This window comes from Dendropsophus ebraccatus, chromosome 9, assembly GCF_027789765.1.
Source record: "Dendropsophus ebraccatus isolate aDenEbr1 chromosome 9, aDenEbr1.pat, whole genome shotgun sequence".
In the NCBI taxonomy this organism is placed as follows: Eukaryota; Metazoa; Chordata; class Amphibia; order Anura; family Hylidae; genus Dendropsophus; species Dendropsophus ebraccatus.
Window position 1 is genome coordinate 896,544 of NC_091462.1, and position 22,055 is coordinate 918,598.

At 49.5% G+C, this 22,055-nt stretch overlaps 2 protein-coding genes across 8 annotated transcripts in view; one reads left to right on the forward strand and one right to left on the reverse strand.

Moving 5' to 3' along the window:
* The window catches only part of USP37 (ubiquitin specific peptidase 37), a 107,313-nt gene extending 105,308 nt beyond the window's left edge, over positions 1-2,005 (forward strand). For both annotated transcript variants that reach the window (XM_069982248.1, XM_069982249.1), the window contains one exon: positions 299-2,005. In XM_069982248.1, coding sequence (XP_069838349.1) covers positions 299-386 — 88 coding nt within the window. In that variant the 3' untranslated portion in view covers positions 387-2,005. The remainder of the gene's footprint in view (positions 1-298) is intronic.
* Positions 2,006-2,390: 385 nt separating this feature from the next.
* Positions 2,391-22,055, reverse strand: part of VIL1 (villin 1) — a 166,321-nt gene continuing 146,656 nt past the window's right edge. For all 6 annotated transcript variants that reach the window (XM_069982257.1, XM_069982262.1, XM_069982261.1 and 3 more), the window contains exons 16-20: positions 20,354-20,498; positions 18,728-18,916; positions 18,340-18,408; positions 10,724-10,864; positions 2,391-2,632 (exon numbers count right to left, since the gene is read on the reverse strand). In XM_069982257.1, the coding sequence (XP_069838358.1) occupies positions 2,519-2,632; positions 10,724-10,864; positions 18,340-18,408; positions 18,728-18,916; positions 20,354-20,498 (658 nt within the window). In that variant the 3' untranslated portion in view covers positions 2,391-2,518. The remainder of the gene's footprint in view (positions 2,633-10,723; positions 10,865-18,339; positions 18,409-18,727; positions 18,917-20,353; positions 20,499-22,055) is intronic.

Sequence of the window (22,055 nt, forward strand, 5' to 3'; positions counted from 1 at the left end):
ACACACACACACACACACACACACACACACACACACACTCAGGAGGATGCCGCTCCTCATGTATACACACACACACACACACACACTCAGGAGGATGCCGCTCCTCATGTATACACACACACACACACACACACACACACACACTCAGGAGGATGCCGCTCCTCATGTATACACACACAAATGATCTGGGGTGAAATGATCAGCTGCTCGGTTACGCTTGTGTTCCTTGGTCCGTTCTCTGGTGGTTTATGTTTCCGTGTATCTATGGTTCTATCATCTTTCTCTTCTTTTTCTATAGGGAGATATTTGATGAACTGGTGGAAGAGGAGAAGAAAGCACAAACCTGCAGCATGGACCCCAACAGGTCTAGCCGACCCTCGCTGTGACCCCAGAGCAGCGGCCGGCCCCCTTGCACTGATTCGGATACTTTGGCGCGGCGTATCCCAGCACAGATGTCATAAGCAGCTGCGGCACAGACTGGATCTGGCTGTTTGCTGTTGGGGTCTTCTGCCCCCTTGTGGCAGCAGTAAGTGCCTGTTGTCCGCCATGGCCTTCACCATACTATACGTCTGTGACACCGGATCAACCTTCCAGACTGTTACCTTGTTCTCTATTATAAATGTGAGGACGATCGCCATGTTCTGCATCCTTGTTCTCTCTGTTATCAGCCGCTCATGTAGTGAGATGAGAGGGCGGTCATCATTGTCTCATCCACCAGGGCCTGTACCACCATACATGTGACTGGCATCAGCAGCTGCCCCCATAGGCTGCTGTCTGTTATATAGAGACATTGAGAAGGCTATAAAGGGATTATCCAGTGCCACAAAAACATGGCCACCTTCTTCCAGAGACAACACGACTGTTGTCTCCAGTTCAGGTGTGGTTTGCAATTAAGCTCCATTCACTTCAATGGAACTGAATTACAAAACACCCCCCAAACTGGAGACAAGAGCGGGGCTGTCTCTGGAACAAAGTGGCCATGTTTTTGTAGCGCTGGATAATCCCTTTAAGGGGTTTTCCAGTGTTAGAAATACATGACCACTTCCAGAGACTGCACTGCTCTTATCTCCCGCTCCGGTGACCCTGTTCCGCCCCCCCCATATGTGGATGAGGACCCCTCTACTGAAATTTTCATACCTGACTTTATTATAGATTTTTTGATGCTTGGTCCAGTGAAAAATGCTTTTTATTGTTAGTGGTTTGTGGCACCTGGGCGGGGCTTTATGTCCACAGCACCTCTTTGGCCCACCCTTATCGGTGCTGTATGCCCGCCTCTCTGTGGCAACATCGGTGTCTAGGCCCCATCCCCTTGGCGGCCATTGAAATCTGCCAGCCTAGGGTGGGTGGGGCCTAAAGAGAAATGACATCACAGAGGGGCAGGGCTACATGGTGCTGCAGATGTGAAGCGCTGCCCAGTTGGCTTCCTCACCCAGCAAGGGGGGGACAGGGTCACTTTAAGCTCCATTCACTTCAATAGAAAAAAGTTACAAAATCTGCAGCCAACCTGGAGACCAGAGCGGTGCTGTCCCTGGAAGTGACCATGTATTCCTAACAGAGTACCCCTTTAATGTGAGTTATAATCCCCTAATCCCTCATAGCAATAAGGTGGCCTCATCGTGCAGAGGGGGCGGGGCCCTGGCCTCATCGTGCAGAGGGGGCGGGGCCCTGGCCTCATCGTGCAGAGGGGGCGGGGCACTGGCCTCATTGTGCAGAGGGGGCCGGGCCCTGGCCTCATCCTGCAGAGGGGGCGGGGCCCTGGCGGTAGCAGTGTGGCGTCCATGACTATCATTTGCAGAGAGGACGTTGCTTTTATGGTTTCTTGGTTTGGACATTAGTCCTGATCTGCGGCTATCTTGGCTTCTTCCTTTACTCCAGCGGCGGCTGCTGTAGCCCCGCCTCCCTCTTGTGTAAATCTTTGGGTTATTGTACATATTCTTTTTTATTTACGTGTTTTAGGCTTTGTTTTTATGTTGTGTATGAAGGAGATATAAAGGTTACATCCTTTGCTGCTTGTTTACTGTCTGTTACGCCGGCCGGCCAGAGGGATAAGAAGTACCATGGCAGAGACATTGCTTCCTCCTGGAGACGGTCACATGACCTCCGTCTGCGTATCAGCGTGCGTACAGCTCCAGCCTGGCCACAGCTCTGACCATAGTGACACCAGCGTAGATCTGACCGTGTACTTCTCAGCCTGGGCAGCAAGTAAAGCCGCCACATGGTCAGCGGTGTCTGCTGGCCAACTTGGTGAGCAGCCGGGACCTCCATCTGTAATACGGGGAACCCCGACCTGATAAAGAGTTACGGCCACTAACACACCAGGCCCAGAGAAATGCCGTCACAACCCCCCATCTCATTGTTCTGGGCTGGTGTCTCAGCACAAAGAAAAGCCATTTACAACCACAAAACTTTATTCTTAAAAACAATTCCTAAGATCTCCGACTGATCACCGGACAAGGGGGGGGGAGGGGAGGGGAGGAGGATGATGGAGTGTGGCCGCAGTGCACACTGACACCTCTACTCAGAAGAGGCCCTTGGCTTTCTTAAGCGTCTGTCTCTTCCACTCTGGCAGAGCCTGGAACTCTGTGCAAGACATCCCGAATATCCCGGCAAACTCCTCAGCACTCAGATATTCCTGCAACACACAGCGCCAAAGTTACTGACCCCCGCACCATGACAATCTATAGCGGTATGTGTAAGCTAGCTGAGACAGGATGGTAATACACCATATATTATACATAGGAGCAGTATTATAGTAGTATATCCCTGTATATAGGGGCAGTATTATAGTAGTATATCCCTGTATATAGGAGCAGTATTATAGTAGTTATATTCTTGTATATAGGAGCAGTATTATAGTAGTATATTCCTGTATATAGGGCCAGTATTATACTATAATACTGCTCCTATATACAGGAATATACTTCTATAATACTGCTCCTATATACAGGAATATACTACTATAATACTGCTCCTATATACAGGAATATACTACTATAATACTGCTCCTATATACAGGGATATACTACTATAATACTGCTCCTATATACAGGAATATAACTACTATAATACTGCCCCCTATATACAGGAATATAACTACTATAATACTGCTCCTATATACAGGGATATAACTACTATAATACTGCTCCTATATACAGGGATATACTACTATAATACTGCTCCTATATACAGGAATATACTACTATAATACTGCTCCTATATACAGGAATATAACTACTATAATACTGCTCCTATATACAGGAATATACTACTATAATACTGCTCCTATATACAGGGATATAACTACTATAATACTGCTCCTATATACAGGAATATAACTACTATAATACTGCTCCTATATACAGGAATATACTACTATAATACTGCTCCTATATACAGGGATATAACTACTATAATACTGCTCCTATATACAGGAATATAACTACTATAATACTGCTCCTATATACAGGAATATACTACTATAATACTGCTCCTATATACAGGGATATAACTACTATAATACTGCTCCTATATACAGGAATATTACTTTGTATTGTTATTGTTTTTTAAGTTGTTTCTTTCCTTTGTACCAAGCGCTCCAACTGCATTTGGCTCGATTATCCATTGTGTCTCGTGTTTCAGCAAGTGCTTAAGCCGGTCCCTGCCAAAGCTGGGGGGGGATTAACCCTCTCCAGCCCAACCAAGCTGAGGCATTTAGCCTCATTAGCATGAAAGGTGCGGACATGCTTATTCTTTACGGACAGGGAAAGGCGTACCTCACATGAATAACTATGTTCTCTATCCATCGGGCTCGCTTTCTTGTTTAATATTGCATTTATAACTGGAGTCGTTTAGCACGTAATGAACTGTCTAAAGAAGCATTCGGTACCACCTTGGACAATATAAGAAACATGTAGCAGCTGTGGTCAGTAGTGGCATTGTCCTCAGAGGTTTTTTCTTTTTTATTTTCTACATGAAAAACTTTAACAAATAACAGTTTAAAAAAAAAACATAGACATTGACAGAAGTAGAAAATATCAAAGTACAATGAAATCGGTAACATATCTAAAAAACGCAAATAGAGGTAATTCAAAAACAGTGAGACAAGACGAGGACTTAAGGGAAAGAACAGACTTAGACGACGAGGCACCAAACACATGGGTAGGGGAAAGACGAGAGAGGCCATAGGGGTAGGAAGGGGGAAGGAAGGAAAAGACTGGGGGGAGGGAGCAAGGGAGGGATCAGTCCTGGAGAAGGTCAAACATACCCCTGTTGTGTACAATACGTGTCCCATGGGGCTCAGACTCAAAAGCAACTGTAGGTTGTATCCTGGTTTTCCAGGCGGTCCTCCCGCTGTATCCACCCGCTGCACGGAGCGGGCAGACTGCAGGGATCTGACGCTGAGAGTTTCGGGTTCATACGACCCCAAACTCTTGGAGAAGTTTATGGAGGAGCGGGAGAGTAGTGGGTAGGTTAGTTAAAGTAAGCAGGACGTCATCCACATAGAGCATCAGTTTGTATTCCTTGGCCCTAATGTGTACTCCCTGACCTCTAATGGCAGCCTCCTGAGGGGTGATGAGGTAAATTAATAGAAGCTGTCGGATGGGAGTAGAGCCCCCGGAGTGCCGTGACAAAGGAGCCAGAGAAGCCAAATGCTTGGAGGGTCTTGCAGAGGAAAGGCCAACCAAGGCGGCCAAACGCCTTTTCCGCATCGAGGCTTAGAATCAAGGCTTTATCAGATTGCAAATTGACCGCATCTATGATATTGACGGCCCGCCTGGTATTGTCCGTTCCCTGTCGACCCATATCAAAGCCCACTTCGTCCTTATCTTTCAATCCCGGTAACCAGAGATTGAGGCGATTGGCCAAGATTTTTGCAAAAATTTTTAGATCAGCATTGAGCAGTGCAATGGGTCGGTAGCTGGAGCAGTCCAGTGGGTCTTTGTCAGGCTTGGGATTGAGGGTAATCAGAGAATAGAGCAGGGAATATCAGAGCCCTCCATGAAGGAATTAAATAAGGATACCATTCGCGGGGCAAGGTCCTCAGGGAAGGTTTTATAATAAAGATAAGTGAACCCATCTGGTCCTGGGGATCGTCCCGAAGGGAGGTCCTTAAAGCTTCAGTCTCTTTGGAGGAGCTGTCTGAGGTGCTTAAGTGCTCAACAGCCTCCCGGGAAAGGGTGGGTAGTCCACATTTCGAGAGAGAGGCTTGTATTTGTGGGGCTCTCGCTTCTGGGTAAGAGGGAAGGGAGGAGTGCAAAGAATATAGTTTAGAAAAGTATCGCTCAAATATTGAGGATATATCTTTAGGGTGATATTTAGTATGTCCCAAGTGATCTCGCAGGGTCAGCATACGGGCTAGCAGGGTATGAGCCCTATTACCTTTTTAGTAGAATTGTTGCTTTGAAAACAGAAGCAAGCGTTCTACCTTGTATGTAAAGAGGTCTTTAAGTTTGGCTCTAGCTGTAATCAGTCTACGCAAGACCCGCACCGATGGTCGGGAGGACAAAGTGGCCTCCAAGACACCGATCTTATGTTTGGTCTCCCGGATAGCCTCCAATCTATCCCTCTTCCGATTGGACCCCAAAGCAATGCAGTGTCCTCTGATTACAGCCTTATGGGCTTTCCAAAGGGTGAATTGAGAGGAAACAGAACCTTCGTTCTCGGCAAAGTAGGTCTTTATTCAGCAATGCATTGAGTCCTTCAGAACCTGCGTTTTCAACAAAAATTTGTTGAGACGCCAATGGCAGTGGCGGATAGGAGACAGGAGGGAGGCTAGGGAAATACTGACCAGCCCGTGGTCCGACCATGAGATAGGATCAATGCCCAATCCCTTGAGAAGACGTACAGTGGGGACGTTGCCAAAAAAGTAATCAATTCTAGTATGTGTGTTGTCGGGGGTGGGAGTAGAAAGAGAAAAGTTTCTCCCCAGGGTGCTCAATACGCCATAAGTCATACAAACTGTGTTGCCGGATCAACTTCCGGAACGCAGTGGATAGCCGACACTGGTCAGGGAATGGCAGGGTTCCAGAGATCGAGTACCTGTCCGCCACCTCAGAAAAAGGGAGGTTAAAATCACCACTGAGAATCCACGGTGAGGGAGGGTATCGGGTAAGCCACTTGAGCACCCCACGAAGAAAGGGAATCTGCTTCCTATTAGGGGCATAGACATTACATAATAGGAGGGGCTTACCTTAAATGGAGCCTTCAATTATTACAGACTGACCGCCCGGGTCCGAGTAAGTTGTCTCAACCTGCAGGGGACAGGTCCGAGAGACCATAATGGTTACCCCCCCCCCCCCCCTCCTCGTTTATAGCCCATGGAGGTGGAATGGACTAACTGGTAAGAGTGTTTAGCAAAGTTAGTTAGGAGACTCACTTCAATGCTTTTGCTGTTTGTACGCTATGTCTGCCTTCTGGGACCTGAGCTCCTGTAGAAGCAAACGTCTCTTCAGATTGGAATTTAACCCCCTAACATTAAGTGTGATGATCTTAGCCATAGGGTGGGTATACAGGGGGAGAAGGAAATGTACATGTGGTGGGACTCACCAGACCTCAACCACTGGACCATAGGTAATGGAAGAATAAGGATAGCGCTATACCAGGGTAGCCATCTCCGTAGCTGTGGGAAGAAAGGAAGGGACACAACAGTGGGAGGGACACGAGAGGAAGGAAAGAGAGAGACATTGGAACAGTAGAGTAACCAAAAACAAGGACTTCCATAAAGGAAGAAAGTGGCATTCAGCCAAAAACCCATGCAAAAAACGCATGGGTGGGAGCAAGAAAAACCTCTGTCAATGAGGGAAAGTGAGAACTGAGAATAAGAGGGACAGAGGCTTCTGTCGCACTGGCTGCCAGACTTCACCCGGAGGAGGCAGGGCAACCCCCCACTCTGGAATCGGTAAGGGAATGTCCAACGTTTCACAGAAGAGCGGTAGGTCACGTAGAGTAGCCGATCTGCCATCTTTCCTGGCCGTCAGGGAGAAAGGAAAGTTCCATTGATAAGGTGCTTGGTGGTCCTGTAGGGCCTGCAGAAGGGGGAGCAGGAATCTCCGCTTCTGTAGAGTGACCAAGGAGAGATCCGGGAAGAGTTGAACAGAGGTAAAGTCAAATTCAAAATCCGTCAAGGCACGGGATTTAGTCATAATGCGTTCTTTTAAAGCAAAATCGTGGGCGCAGCATATAACATATCGCGGGCTGCCATTGGTTGGGTTGGGCCGAAGAGCCCGGTCTAGCTTTATTTTGTGGGAGGCAGGTTCCCCCAATATGGCATTAAAGATAGCTTCCAGAGTTTTCTTGGGATCTTCAGCCTGTTTGGCTTCTGGCAAACCTCGGACTCTGATATTGTTACGGCGCCCTCTGTTGTCTAAGTCCTCCAGATGGCGCTGCATGTCATTTACTGTAGCTGCCCAGTCGTCTATGCTAGTGTGCAGTTGGGCAATATAGGCTTGGGTGGCATCATGCCCCCCTCCACATCATCAACCCGGCTAGTGATATGCTGAATGTCCTTGCGTTCTTAGTTGGTAGTTGAGACAAAAGTTTGCGCATGCCCCTCTGGGATTGTGCATCAAAAAGAGATGAATCATCGAGTCCCTGTTAGCATGCCAATTATCATTGTCAGGGTGGGCATCATTGGAAGTGCCCCAGGTATCAGTCCGGGCGGGAGCTGCTTGGGGGCTCCCTGGCTTGTAGTGTGGGTCTGACCCCCCCTGGGAGGTTTGGGGGAGGCTGACATGGCTGTATGCATAAAGGGGGGATGGAGGAGGGAGAAGACACAGTCACAGCCACAGAGGGTTGAGCTGCACTTGTAGTTGAGGCCCCTAGTACTGTGGGGGTGAGCTTCCCTAGGACTGGAAAAGGGGAAGCAGCCGGGAGGGGGGGTAGATAGGTGGGCGATAGGCAGCCTCTGAGGGAAGGATGGGAGTGATGCTGCGGGAAGGATGGGAGTGATGGTGCTGCCGCAGCATGTCCCCTGGGTATGCAGTGCTGAGGACAAGATGGCGCCTTCCCGCCTGTGGGGCATAGCATGGTGATCCCGTGGCTGGCGGTCTCTCCGTTACTCACCCGACTCGGCAGGCACTCCGCCACCACCTGGAGAGGAAGCAGGTGAATTCTGGCCGATCCGGGCCGGCAGCCGGGGTATGCCTGAGCCGGACCTCTGCCCTCTGTTCTGGACATGTGGGCAAGATGGCGCCCACTTCCCTTTGCCCTTCTGCGCCGAGTGGGTCTGCGGGCCTCTACCTGTCTGCTCCAGGGAGGTGAGTGAGGAGGTTATCAGCGCACTGGGCAACGAGGCCGACTGAGCGGAGGGCTGTCTTGCAGGGGGGTTCAGCCGCTGCCTCTGTCAGGAGATCTAACCGGGAGCGATGGCTGCAGCTGGGCCCCGGAGTGAGGAACCGGTCCAGTGTCTGGTTGTGGCTCTGCCAGTGACCTCTGGTTCAGGGTGCTCCTGCTGATCTTTAGGGGTCTTCCCCATGTGTGGGGGGTTCAGATGGGGTGCTGGGAGAGCTAATTAAGGCTAAATACTAAGCTGCAAGGACGGAGCTCCAGCACCACACGTTTGCTCACATCAGTGCCTCGCTCCAACCCCCGTACCATTTTTTCTGTGATTAGTGGCCTACGGGTGGCTCCCTCTCTTGGACCGGGAAAATCACTGAACGTGTGAATGCAGTCTGATTGTGGTCCGGCAGCTACCTCCGTGATCCGTGCAAAACAGTCCGTTTTTCATCCGTTTTGCATCCGTGTCTGTTTTTTTCACGGATCTGTTTTAAAGCATTTTAAATTACATTGATTACATCACATCTGTGTTTTTCACGGATGTGACATCACTGTTCATCTGTGAAACACGGATCTCATTGATTTCTATGGGGAATCTGTTTCGTGTTTCCGTTCCGAGTTTTATGACAAGTCCTATTTTTAGACGGAAGGGATCACGGATCCGTGAAATCACTGAATGTCTGAATAGCCCAATAGAAAGCAATGGGGCTGTAAAATTATCTGTGAGCACGGACAACTTCACGGAACGTGTGAATGCAGCCGCAGCCTTAGCACCTAACACCTTCCCCCCAGCAGCTGCAGTGACTGGCTTAAAGGGGGTCTCCAGCGCTACAAAAACATGCCCACTTTCTCTCTTGTCTCAGTTTGGGTGCAGGTTTTGTAACTCTGTTCCATTGAAGTAAATAAAGCTCAATTGCAAACCGCACCTGAATTGGAGAGAAGAGCTGTGCTGTCTCTGTAGGAAAGTGGCCATGTTCTTGTAGCGCAAGACACAATGGATAATCAAGCTAAATGCAGTTGGAGTGTCTGGTTTAAAGGAAAGACACAGTATTGAGGTAACAAGGTATTCAAGTTGTTTATTGTTATTTTTTTAACGGTTTATTGGCTGTAACACCATTCACCTTTTATAAGCACGCCCTCACCGGGTGTGACGTATTCTAGAGCTGACAAAGCACTGTATGGGCGCGAAAATATTTGTCTAGGAGCGCACCTGCTCCTTCACTGTCCCCCTACCATGCCATGTCCGCAGCTATATAACAGCTATACTTACTGTATCCAGGTCCAGTCTCCTGAAGGCTGCTATATAACAGCTATACTTACTGTATATAGGGCCAGTCTCCTGAAGGCTGCTATATAACAGTCAGGGGCGGACACAGGCTGCATACGGCCCCTGTGCAAAAAAATTGCCTCCCCCATAAGCAAACCATGCCACCACATTCCTGGCTGCCCCATCCCCACACACTACCCATCCTGGCTGGGCCCCCATCCCCACACACTACCCATCCTGGCTGGGCCCCCATCCCCACACACTACCCATCCTGGCTGGGCCCCCATCCCCACACACTACCCATCATGGCTGGACCCCCATCCCCACACACAATACCTCACCTGACCCCCCAGTGGTCCTCCAGGTCATCAGGGTGCCAATGCCACTATTGCCAATGTACGACCACAGGTGACGTCACCGGTGTGCGTGTCCCGAGGCAGGGCAGGAGTGTTGTGCCACCGCGGGCAACCGTGGCTCACAAATCCAATAGATGAGTGTGGTATGTGGGGCAAGCTGTGGCTGGGTGGATGGACTATAAATAACAACTATGCAGGGGAGGGAGACAGGGAAGCTGAGGGGCCCGCTAGGCTGGGACTCAGTTTGAACCTGGGGGGCCCCTCTGTTGGCCTGGGCTCCTGTTCAGCTGAACAGGCTGCACAAGTGATGTGTCCGCCACTGATAAAAGCTTCAGGAGACTGGACCTGGATACGGTAAGTATAGCTGTTAAGTCTTGTATTGGTTAATGTAAGAAACACTTGAAGTCCTGGCCAGTATCACGGCTCAATGTCTCCATCAATCACATGACTGCCTTCTCTGTGACCAGGACAGGATTTAGGAAAGGGTGTAAATATACACTTGGTGTAAACTGCCCACAGCAGCCAATCACAGCTCAGCTTTCAGCTCTGGTAGAATATAAGAGGAGCTGTGATTGGCTCCTGGGGGCAGTTTATATATACAGCCTTTCCTAAATCTACCCCGTTGTGTTCTCTGATTACAGTCAGTGCAGACCTGCTTTATATCACATCTCCTGCTGATTTAGATCCTTTGATTATAAAGACAAGGACACTTTAAGGAGATCTAGTAGCAGTGTTCTAGTACTTGGTGTTCTGTTCTTGTGGCCTGCCCTGTTATAATTGCTTTCTATACACTCTGGTGGTGGTGTTCCTATTGGGCCCCTCTCACCTCTTTTCGGCAGGGGTCCACTCCAGGCGGCAGCTCCTCTGCAGTCTTGTTGAGCAGGGCCTCAGCGGGGTAGGTCTGCAGCACCAGAGACCCCAGGTTGGTTTGGGAAGTGAAGGAGTCGAGTTGAGTTTGGTTGAATTCCTGTTTAAAGATGGGAGAGGAATGAAGGTCCTAAATGGTTTCCTGTATAACAATTCTTACTGGTTTTTATGGTGAACCTTCAGTCTGCTTTATAAGTTACAAAAAGAAAAAAAAACTACATGCAAAATCGGTGTTATGCAGACAATGGGGGAGATGATCAGAACCTGCCTAATAGTAAAATTGTTTCTTACCTGTGATGTTGCGCGGTGCAGGTGGTTCCATCATTTTTTTTGTTACTGATTTTAGGAGAATCTTGTGCTCCCAACCATCCGGTGTGTTCCCTGTCCTGCCTGGAGCTCTGATAACTACAGGTAATAGAATTATCCCATCTCCAGGGTAGAGGTGTCCAGACCTCCTGATAAACCCCCGCAGACGCCTCCCGATGGACCCCCACAGACGCCTCCCGATGGACCCCCGCAGACGCCTCCCGATGGACCCCAGCAGACGCCTCCCGATGGACCCCCGCAGACGCCTCCCGATGGACCCCAGCAGACGCCTCCCGATGGACCCCAGCAGACGCCTCCCGATGGACCCCCGCAGACGCCTCCCGATGGACCCCCGCAGACGCCTCCCGATGGACCCCCGCAGACGCCTCCCGATGGACCCCCGCAGACGCCTCCCGATGGACCCCCGCAGACGCCTCCCGATGGACCCCCGCAGACGCCTCCCGATGGACCCCCGCAGACGCCTCCCGATGGACCCCCGCAGACGCCTCCCGATGGACCCCAGCAGACGCCTCCCGATGGACCCCAGCAGACGCCTCCTGCCTTGTCCATTCATGACCTCTCTGCTCTCCAAATGCTGCAGATCAACCCCTGCCCTGTCCTTATTGCTGAGGCTCCAGTCCCAGATCTGGGGGGCCTGGAAACCAGGGAAGATGGCGGCCTGCCCAGGATATAAGGAAGGAAGCTGAGGGACCAGGGGTAGTAGAACCTTTGTGGGAGGCTGATGCTAAGGCCACCTCCATGAAGAGAAGCGTCAGGAGCCGTACTATCATAGTGATCTATGAGAGAAGGACTTCAACCATTGTTGATATTTGCTGTTGCTGAACATTTCCTGTGTTCCTGAACAATGCCCAGATCGGATAGCGATGGGCATACACGTGAGTGCGTTGAGTACCCGTAGTTAGTAAACATGGTAGAGCCTGCCTCCCCTACAGGGAGGGTGTAAGTGGTTTAACCTTTCTAGTCTTTTCTACAGTTAGGAGATAGAATCCAGGTATCTGGGTAGATTTCAGGTAAGTAGGATCTGATTGGCCAGTGACAGCAATGACGTCGGCAAGTGACAGAGTAAAACAAGCTTTCGGCGGGAAGAACCATAAGGCTGGGTTCACACTACGTATATTTCAGTCAGTATATGTATATTTCAGTCAGTATTGCAACCAAAACCAGGAGTGGATTAAAAACACAGAAAGGCTCTGTTCACACAATGATGTAATTGAGTGGATGGCCGCCATTTAATGGCAAATATTTGCTGGTATTTTAAAACAACGGCTGTTATATTGAAATTATGGACGTTATTTACTGTTATATGGCGGCCATCCACTCAATTTCAACATTGTGTGATCAGATCCTTTCTGTGTTTTTAATCTACTCCTGGTCTTGGTTGCAATACTGACTGAAATATACGTAGTGTGAACCCAGCCTTAGTCTGCGAGGTCAAGCCGCGAAGAAAACAAGTCTAACCTTGGTCTACCTGCTGTTACCTGTGAGGTGATCGTGAGGTGATGGAGGATCTATACTGACAATTTTTATCCAAAAGAGAAACAGATTGCTGAACCAGGGAGACCAGCCAAACGACAACACTGCCGGCTGCTAGTGAAAGCGCTCAATGCAATGAAGTCCTAGGTGAAGGATGGTTACCTAGACTTGGTTTATCCCTTGTCATTACACTGACTTATAGGGCCACTTAATATGGTGGATTTGGTGGTTTCCTAACAGGAGCCCCCCCTTGGCTGGGTCCTTCCCGGAGGGATATCTGGCTAGTCCTGTGTTTTGAGACTCTTTAGTGAGGCTCCACGGGCTCCTCTTTTGCATAATTTTTATCCAAGGCCTCTGGTGTAGGGGGTGAGGAGTGGCTGCGACGATGTTTATTGGCAGCCCCCGTAGATGCTGCTGACATGCCCGGACCAAGTGGACTTTTTCGCCGGGAGATGTCGTCATCCAGTGACGATGAAGCCGCTGCGTCAGAGCCAGGTCCACCACTGTTGCTGACGCCGAGCCAGACGGGGACAGCTGGAGGATGTGACGGAGCGGAAGGCGGTGCTGGAGGCAGTCCTATCTTTGCGATTCGCCGAAGGAGGGGAGGACGGAGGAGCCGGCAGAAAAAGATGGCGGCGGCTGGGATCGCGAAGAGGAAGGCTGGGCAAAGGAAGACCTGGCCAGCTGCCAAGAAGAGAGGGCCGATGAGGGGAGCGGCAGTGAAGGGGGCCGGGGACCCATCTGGTACTGGCGAGTTGTGCGTCCTTCAAACCCCCCCCCCCATCCCCATCCTATCAGTTCCTCCTCTGTCGGGCAGCCTGTGTCGGGGATTGATACTTCTATGCTGGCTAGAGTCGCCGCATTTTTCAAGATGCTGGGCAGGGCTGCGGTCAGCAAGCATAATGTTACTGATGCGGTGCTGGGGGGACACCTGGTATGCTACTGAGTGATTTTGGTTCTGCATGGGTTAACTCATTGCAGGGAGGCTGTGTAAGTGCTGTGCCAGAGCGGGCTGATGTGCAGATGGAAGTGCCTGTGTTAAAGTCCCTGTTGTTAAACCAGGAATACCTGAGGTGTGCTTGAAAGAAGCGTTAGGTTGTGAGGTGTCCCCCCATTGGGTATCATCTAAATAGCACGGTTAAAGATAAAATTTGGAAACTGGAATTTATTGATGTTTTCAGCTTATTGCCCCACTTTAAAGATAAATTAGACCAAAAAGATGATAAGGAAGAGGAACGCAAACGCCCCCCTGTGGCTAAAATGTTTAGTAATTGGCTGCAGGCTTTTTGAATCTATGCGTCTGTTTTGGGGGAGAGATACCCAGACAAATGTGTAGCTCTCTTCCAACACATTGATATCGTGCTTGAGGCATACAGAAATTTTGGTGGTTCAGCATGGTATCAATATGACGAAATGTTTCGTCAAAAGCTCTCCGTTTATCCAAAACTTAAATGGGGGCAGAAGGACGTGGGGCTTCGGATCAACTTAATGATTCCTTAGCGATCACGTCGTGTACCTGCAACTGCGACAGGTTCCTTTTGTAAATGATTCCCAGTGCAGGTGGATGCAAAATTGCAAGTACAGACACGAGTGCGCACATTGTTCCGGATCGCACCCTGTTACAAGATGTTTTAAGAGCGCAGACTCCAGTAAATCTTCTAAAAATGCGCCCGTATCTCGTCTCCTACCCAAATCAACAGATGGCTGAGTTAATTACCTCTGGTTTTGCTTTCGGCTTTGCGGTTCCTTCCTTTAATAGTTCTGGTTGTATAATGGTTGACAATTTACGCTCTGTTCATTCGCATCCTCATGTTGTTGATGATAAAATTGCTGCTGAGGTTAAGCAAGGGAGGGTAGAGGGACCGTTTCCTTCACCTCCTTTTCAGAACTTCAGACTTTCACCTTTGGGGCTTGTTCCTAAAAAGGAACCCAATAAATATCCCCTTATACATCATTTATCCTGGCCTAAGGGTTCCTCTCTTAATGATTGTATTGACAAGTCTTTAGTTTCTGTTCAGTACAGTTTGTTTGATAACGCATTAGATATAGTAAGGAGTTGCGGCAAGGGCGCTTTATTGGTGAAAGCGGACGTTGAAGCAGCTTTTCCTTTGCTACCCGTTTGTGAATCGGGATTCAATTCATTGGGCTTTACATGGAGGAACTTGTATTACTGTGATAAAGCCCTCCCTATGGGTTTCTCTATGTCCTCTTTTTATTTTGAAACTTTTGCGTGTTTTTTGGAATGGGTGGTACAGTTTGAGTGTGGTTTGTGTTCATGTACGCATTATTACCTGGATTATTTTTTATTTGTTGGTAGTGCGAACTCTGAGGACTGTTCCCGTTTACTGAATACTTTTGTAGCTGTCTGCCAGTGTTTTGGTGTTCCTCTCACTTCTGCCAGTGTTTTGGTGTTCCTCTCACTTCTCAGAAGACTATCTTGCCATGTACTCGATTGGAATATCTAGGGATTGTGATAGGTAAACAAAATTCCATACGAACGGTATCTATCGACAAAATTCAGAAGATGGTTTCCCTGTTGCAGAATATGTTGATTAAGAAAAAAAGTAACCTTGCCTGAATTGCAATGTTTGTTGGGAAATTTAGTTTTTGCTGTTCGGGTAATACCCATGGGCAAGGTTTTTTTGCAGGAGGTTGTATGCCGCTACCAGAGGAATCCATTCTCCTCATTCTCATGTTAGACTTAGCATGGATATGCAAGGGGATTTGCGTTTGTGGTTGTCCTTCCTTAGAGACTTTAACAGTAGGGCTATATGGCAGAGCAAATTTATTGTGGCAGATGTCCTTGGTCTCCAGACCGATGCAGCTGGCGGCTTTGGTTATGGAGTCTTTTGGGACAACCACTGGAGCGCAGAACTGTGGGATTCCTCTTGGGTTGAGAGGGTGCAGTCAAGAATATTGTTTTATTGGAATTGTTCCCTGTATTAGTGGCACTGTCTTTATGGGGTGAGGAATACCGTAATTGGCGTATTTTGGTCCGGACTGATAATAAAGGAGTACTGTACGCCATCAATTGCCTATCTGCAAAATCTGATCTAGTGGTGAAACTTATGAGGTATTTAGTATTAGTCTGTTTTTATTTAAACGTATGGCTTAAGGCGTGATATGTGAGAGGTTCGGATAACAACATTGCGGATTCTCTTTCTCACCTACGGTTTTGTTGATTTCGCCAGCTGGTATCGGAGGCCGACCCAAAGGGACTGCCGTGTCCTGCTCATTTATGGCACGTAATATGGCAATAATCTGTAAGTTTCAATAGTCATTCTTTTTGTCCTGTTGCTTATCTGTCGTTTGTAGCATGGTTACTGCGTGAGAATGTTTCCCGTACTCTACTCTGTAGAACGATAAGCGGAGTTTCGTTTTTTCAACGCTGGTTGGGCATTACTCCCATGTCTTCTACATTTCAGATTAGACAAATTTTGAAGGGTGTTCGCTGTGTTGAAGGTATAGTGGCTGATAAAAGACGTCCTGTTACCTTTTCTTTGCTGTGTAGCATGGTTGCGGTGTGTGATAAGGTTTGTGCAATAAGACTGTGCTTTTCCAGACCGCTTTTTGTTTGGCTTTTTTTTGCGGCTATGCGTATCGGAGAGTTGATGTCCGGTACCGTTATCCCCCTTGTTGCTCTCTGATATTTCAGTGTCTTGTTCTGATTTACTTGTTTCCATTCATAAGTCTAATACTGATATTGCCTGTAGAGGTGTAGTGTTGATGTTACATCGCATTAGTAACCCTTTAGTTTGCCCTGTTCATAAAGTCAGTGAATACTTGGCCATTCACCCCTCCACTCTGGTTCCTTCTTAGTTCATGCTGATAACTCGTCCCTATCTAAATTTCAGTTCAATGCATTATTTAAGAAATGCCTCAGGCTTCTGAATGTAGAATTGGATGGTTTTTCATCCCACCTATTCAGAATCGGCGCGGCGACGGAAGCTTCCCGCCTGGGTTTTTCCCCAGAGGTGATCAAAGGTTTGGGTAGATGGAAATCAAAAAGATATCAGTTGTATATTCGTCCACACTTATGTATTTAATTTTTATTCCTTGCAGGTCGCTCTCCTCTTATAGTCTGGCTCTTGGGACATTCATTTGTGTTCTGGGCGAGTAGACGTGCTATTTCCAGACTGTACAAACTTGGGGCTACCTAATGAGGTAGCAGTTTATTGGGGGGGGGAGTTTGGAAGTTAAAATGACCTCAACTTTTGGGGCTCGTAGAGGAGAAAAGTTTGACATGGCCTCCCCCTGAAGTGGTTGTCCTCCACACTGGGGGTAACAACATTGGGAGAATGCGCACAGATGCTCTGTTCCATTAAATGAAACTAACATTTTTGGTACTCTAGAGCCTTTTCCCGAGAACTGTTTTATGCTTCTCGGAGGTAGTTCCACGGCTTATCTGGTCATTTTCTGGTCTCCATTTCATGGAGATGATACAACGTTGTATCAATTTTCTGAGCTCCATAGGCGGACTCTCTTACAAGCCTAACACATACCCCTCTAAATCTACATGTCTGTATCGGACAGATGGACTCCATCTGTCCGACATTGGAGACCCATGTTAAAGATCCAATCCAGTTTCTAGTGGAGGTGGCCACATTGCGTATGGGCTTATGCTCGTCCTAGGACGGCATATGTGGATGGTTCACCTTCCCCCCTTTTTGTTGCTATGAGATTTTGGGGTTGGGTGGACAAATTGATGACACTGAGTTATTGATTCAGTTATTTATGGGGGGGTTTTCAATAAATATTTATTGGAATTTATGCAACATGTTGAAAATAAAACGTTTAAATAAATTTATGGTTAAGCCTTAAATAAAATGCCGTGGCCTACCCTCCACTAAGAAATTTCTATTCGTGTCTGGTCTCTTTATTTTCTTAGTTTATAAGGGTATATCAATTGCACTCACATGTACGTTTTGTACCCTCTGTGTGGTGGAGTTTTGTATGGGCCATTCGGCTGGCATCTAAAAAAGGTTCTTGGAGCTGTTCTTTATAGCTCGCTCTGCTGATTGTTTTATATCGGAGTAGGACCCTGTGACAGGCCGGGCCCAGAGAAGGGAGAGCTGGTGATGGCCGGGCCCGGAGAAGGGAGAGCTGGTGATGGCCGGGCCCGGAGAAGGGAGAGCTGGTGATGGCCGGGCCCAGAGAAGGGAGAGCTGGTGATGGCCGGGCCCGGAGAAGGGAGAGCTGGTGATGGCCGGGCCCGGAGAAGGGAGAGCTGGTGATGGCCGGGCCCGGAGAAGGGAGAGCTGGTGATGGCCGGGCCCGGAGAAGGGAGAGCTGGTGATGGCCGGGCCCGGAGAAGGGAGAGCTGGTGATGGCCGGGCCCAGAGAAGGGAGAGCTGGTGATGGCCGGGCCCGGAGAAGGGGGAGCTGGTGATGGCCGGGCCCGGAGAAGGGAGAGCTGGTGATGGCCGGGCCCGGAGAAGGGAGAGCTGGTGATGGCCGGGCCCGGAGAAGGGAGAGCTGGTGATGGCCGGGCCCGGAGAAGGGAGAGCTGGTGATGGCCGGGCCCGGAGAAGGAATGTAACGTGCATAGAGCCCATCTAGTGAAAAATAATTGATGGTTGAATGAGTGAAACTGCAGCTGCGTCCCCCTCCTCCCTGTTAGATATGATGAATCCTTTGGTTCCTGAGGCAGAGAAGGGGGTTTTATGGGGGGCTAGGCTGCTGGGAGACCACGATGTGTCCCTAATGTGGTACATGTGTTACTAAGCAAAGTGTACGGTACGATGGAAGCAGCGATCAGCCGCCTGCATCACTTACTGAGGAGATCTGCTCAATCACATCGTCATTTTCCAGTTCAGCTTTCAGGTCCTCGTAGGATTTTCTGTTCTGTAAAATAAGGAAACATTTGTGTGATAAATGGTCCTGGAGCCAATCGGTGCTAATCAGGGTAGATACTGCTGTAACCCTGAACAGGAATGGTTGTCATGGGGACAATGGAGCTGTCAACCTAATGATCATCTGTTAGCGGATGTGACAGAAGATTGTGCTCTGCGGGGCCCAACCTGTCCATCCTTTCAGTTAGTACTGTGTAATACTTGGTTTGCCCTGTGGTGGCGCTGCTGTTGGCTTACCCCCAGAGAGCAGCTGATCGCTGGGGTTTTCTGGTTGTAGGAGGATCGGGACACTGGAGTAATAAGTCTCATACCTCCCACTTGAATGGATCCCATGCATGGAACCAGCCGGTGAATGTTGGGGGCTCGAATCCTTGCTTCACCACGATAATGGGGGTGTTGACGTCACGGCTTCCGGGGTGCGTCTTCAGATACTCTTGCGCGGTTACCGCAGCGTCTCTCTTTTCTGATTCATTTGCATTTCTACCAATCCATAGGAAGACCTACGAGGAACAGGTGGGAGGTTTCTCCATTACCGCAGCTTCCTATAGGGAAAGCCAATATGGCCTCCAGAGGGGCAGCTAGAAAAGATTGGGAATAATAGGTACCCCCAGACCAGACCCCCACTTCATATAAACCCCAGACCTATATCAAACCATATAGAAACCTTTCTGCCCCTGCGGTCCGAGCTGTGTGATCTGGCTACTGACGTGGGCACTAGAGCCCCACCTCATGTATATATGTGCACCCGCCTAAGATAACTGGGGCCATATCATCCAGCTCTAGTGCAGATACTTGGCAGTCAGGGTCAGTGAGGGGGGGAGGGATGCCGCTGCGGTCAGGGTCAGTGAGGGGGTAGGGGTCGGCATACCCTGGTAGTTGGGGTCAGTGAGGGGGGAGGGGTCGGGATACCCTGGAAGTTGGGGTCAGTGAGGGGGGAGGGGTCGGGATGCCGCTGCGGTCAGGGTCAGTGGGGGGGCAGAGGTCGGGATGCCGCTGCGGTCAGGGTCCTAAAGGACGCATAGAACGCTCTAGTGACTGCACAAACATCCCTGTTCTTGGGGGTCCCAGCAGTCAGACCCTTAGTGATCAGCTAGGATAGGTAATAAGCTTAGATGGGAGTACTCCTTAAGTGGAAGATGTTTCTTTTGTAGAAGACTGATGCTACATTAGCTGTCTCTTTCATTAACTTATCAGGTATAGCGCCATACTAATGGTAATGGCGTTGTCTGGAACTGCAGCGCAGCCACATGAGCACAAGGCAGTCAGACCTGGAAACCTCTTCCTTACCTGATCCCATGCATCTTCTTCCTTACCTGATCCCATGCATCCTCTTCCTTACCCGATCCCATGCATCCTCTTCCTTACCCGATCCCATGCATCCTCTTCCTTACCCGATCCCATGCATCCTCTTCCTTACCCGATCCCGTGCATCCTCTTCCTTACCCGATCCCATGCATCCTCTTCCTTACCCGATCCCATGCATCCTCATCATTACCCGATCCCATGCATCCTCATCCTTACCCGATCCCATGCATCCTCTTCCTTACCCGATCCCATGCATCCTCTTCCTTACCCGATCCCATGCATCCTCTTCCTTACCCGATCCCATGCATCCTCTTCCTTACCCGATCCCATGCATCCTCTTCCTTACCCGATCCCATGCATCTTCTTCCTTACCCGATCCCATGCATCCTCTTCCTTACCAGATCCCATGCATCCTCTTCCTTACCCGATACCATGCATCCTCTTCCTTACCCGATCCCATGCATCCTCTTCCTTACCCGATCCCATGCATCTTCTTCCTTACCCGATCCCATGCATCCTCTTCCTTACCCGATCACATGCATCCTCTTCCTTACCCGATCCCATGCATCCTCTTCCTTACCCGATCCCATGCATCCTCTTCCTTACCCGATCCCATGCATCCTCTTCCTTACCTGATCCCATGCATCCAACAGGAAGACGTCATCATCCTCTAAGTCGTCCTGGTTGAAGTCTGTAATTTCGGTGGCTCGGAAGGTTCCTGTCTGGTTGGAGCACTCGTACAGACGGGGACTGATATCCACAACTTCTTCCTGCAGTCTAGAATGAAGGAATAGTCCATAGGACACATTGTAGTGCCAGTCCTCCCATCCACCACCCACTCATGTCTATGGTCTCCGTCTGCCTGCACCCCCCACTACACTCGGCCTCTGAAGGGGTCACACTGGGCATCAGCAGGATAGTATAACCCCTCAGCAACCAGAGACAAACTCAGCTCTGCTGCATCTCTATACACTGCACGGACATCCACAGCAGGGTAGTATAACCCCTCAGCTCTGCTGCATCTCTATACACTGCACAGACATCCACAGCAGGGTAGTATAACCCCTCAGCTCTGCTGCATCTCTATACACTGCACAGACATCCACAGCAGGGTAGTATAACCCCTCAGCTCTGCTTCATCTCTGCTTTATAGCAAAATATACTAATTTGGTGTGGCTCACTATTTCCTCAGCAGCAACTAGACATGTGATTCCCCCGGATCACTACAAATACCAGGGGGGAAACAAACTGCTCTCTGTGTCCTCAAAGCGGGAGATAGAAACTAACAGAGTTGTGGTCAATATGAGTCCAATTTTATACTGATCTAAAGTAGCACATAGTATAATAGATGGTAAATGTATCAATATAAATCTATATGCTGGGATATGGATCAATAGCCATCGATTTCTATGGACATACATATAACTAAATCAATCGGTATCAGAATAGATCAGGTCTATATATAAACGTAATAAACAGGAGCTTCTTATAACATGTCATATGGAATATTTATTTGTAACCTACGGGAAGAGAAAATACACTATAAAATATAAAATGTGACGTATCCCGTCCCCACGGGCCCAGAGGAGTGTGGGAAATGTTTTGCATCTCTGTCTCATAGAACATATCCCATCCAGGCCTAGCAGCAGATTGTAGACCCGGTGCAATACGTCTAGGGCTGAGCAAGTGACACGAAGGACGGATGTGTAATGGGTAAGGACGGGGGTGATGGAAGTATTAGGACGGGGGTGATGGCCGGGTAAGGACGGGGGTGATGGACGTGTAAGGACGGGGGTGATGTCCGTATTAGGACGGGGGTGATGTCCGTGTAAGGACGGGGGTGATGGCCGGGTAAGGACGGGGGTGATGGCCGTATTAGGACAGGGGTGGTGGCCGGGTAAGGACGGGGGTGGTGGCCGTGTAAGGACGGGGGGTCGTGGCCGTGTAAGGAAGGGGGGGGGGGGGACGGGTGGCCGGGTAAGGACGGGGGTGATGGCCGTATTAGGACGGGGGTGGTGGCCGGGTAAGGACGGGGGGTGGTGGCCGTGTAAGGACGGGGGGTGGTGGCTGTGTAAGGACGGGGGGGGGGGGGACGGGTGGCCGGGTAAGGACGGGGGGGGGGGGAGGGGGGGGGGGACGGGTAAGGACGGGGTGGTGGCCGTGTAGGGACGGGGGTGATGGCCGTGTAAGGACCGGGGTGATGGGGGGGAGGGAGGAGCATGTGAGCGTAGTGTGAAGCCGCTCAGCTCCAGCAGGTGGAGATGATTCTGAGAACACGAAGGAGAAGGCCACCGAGAACACGCAGGAGAAGGCCACCGAGAACACGCAGGAGAA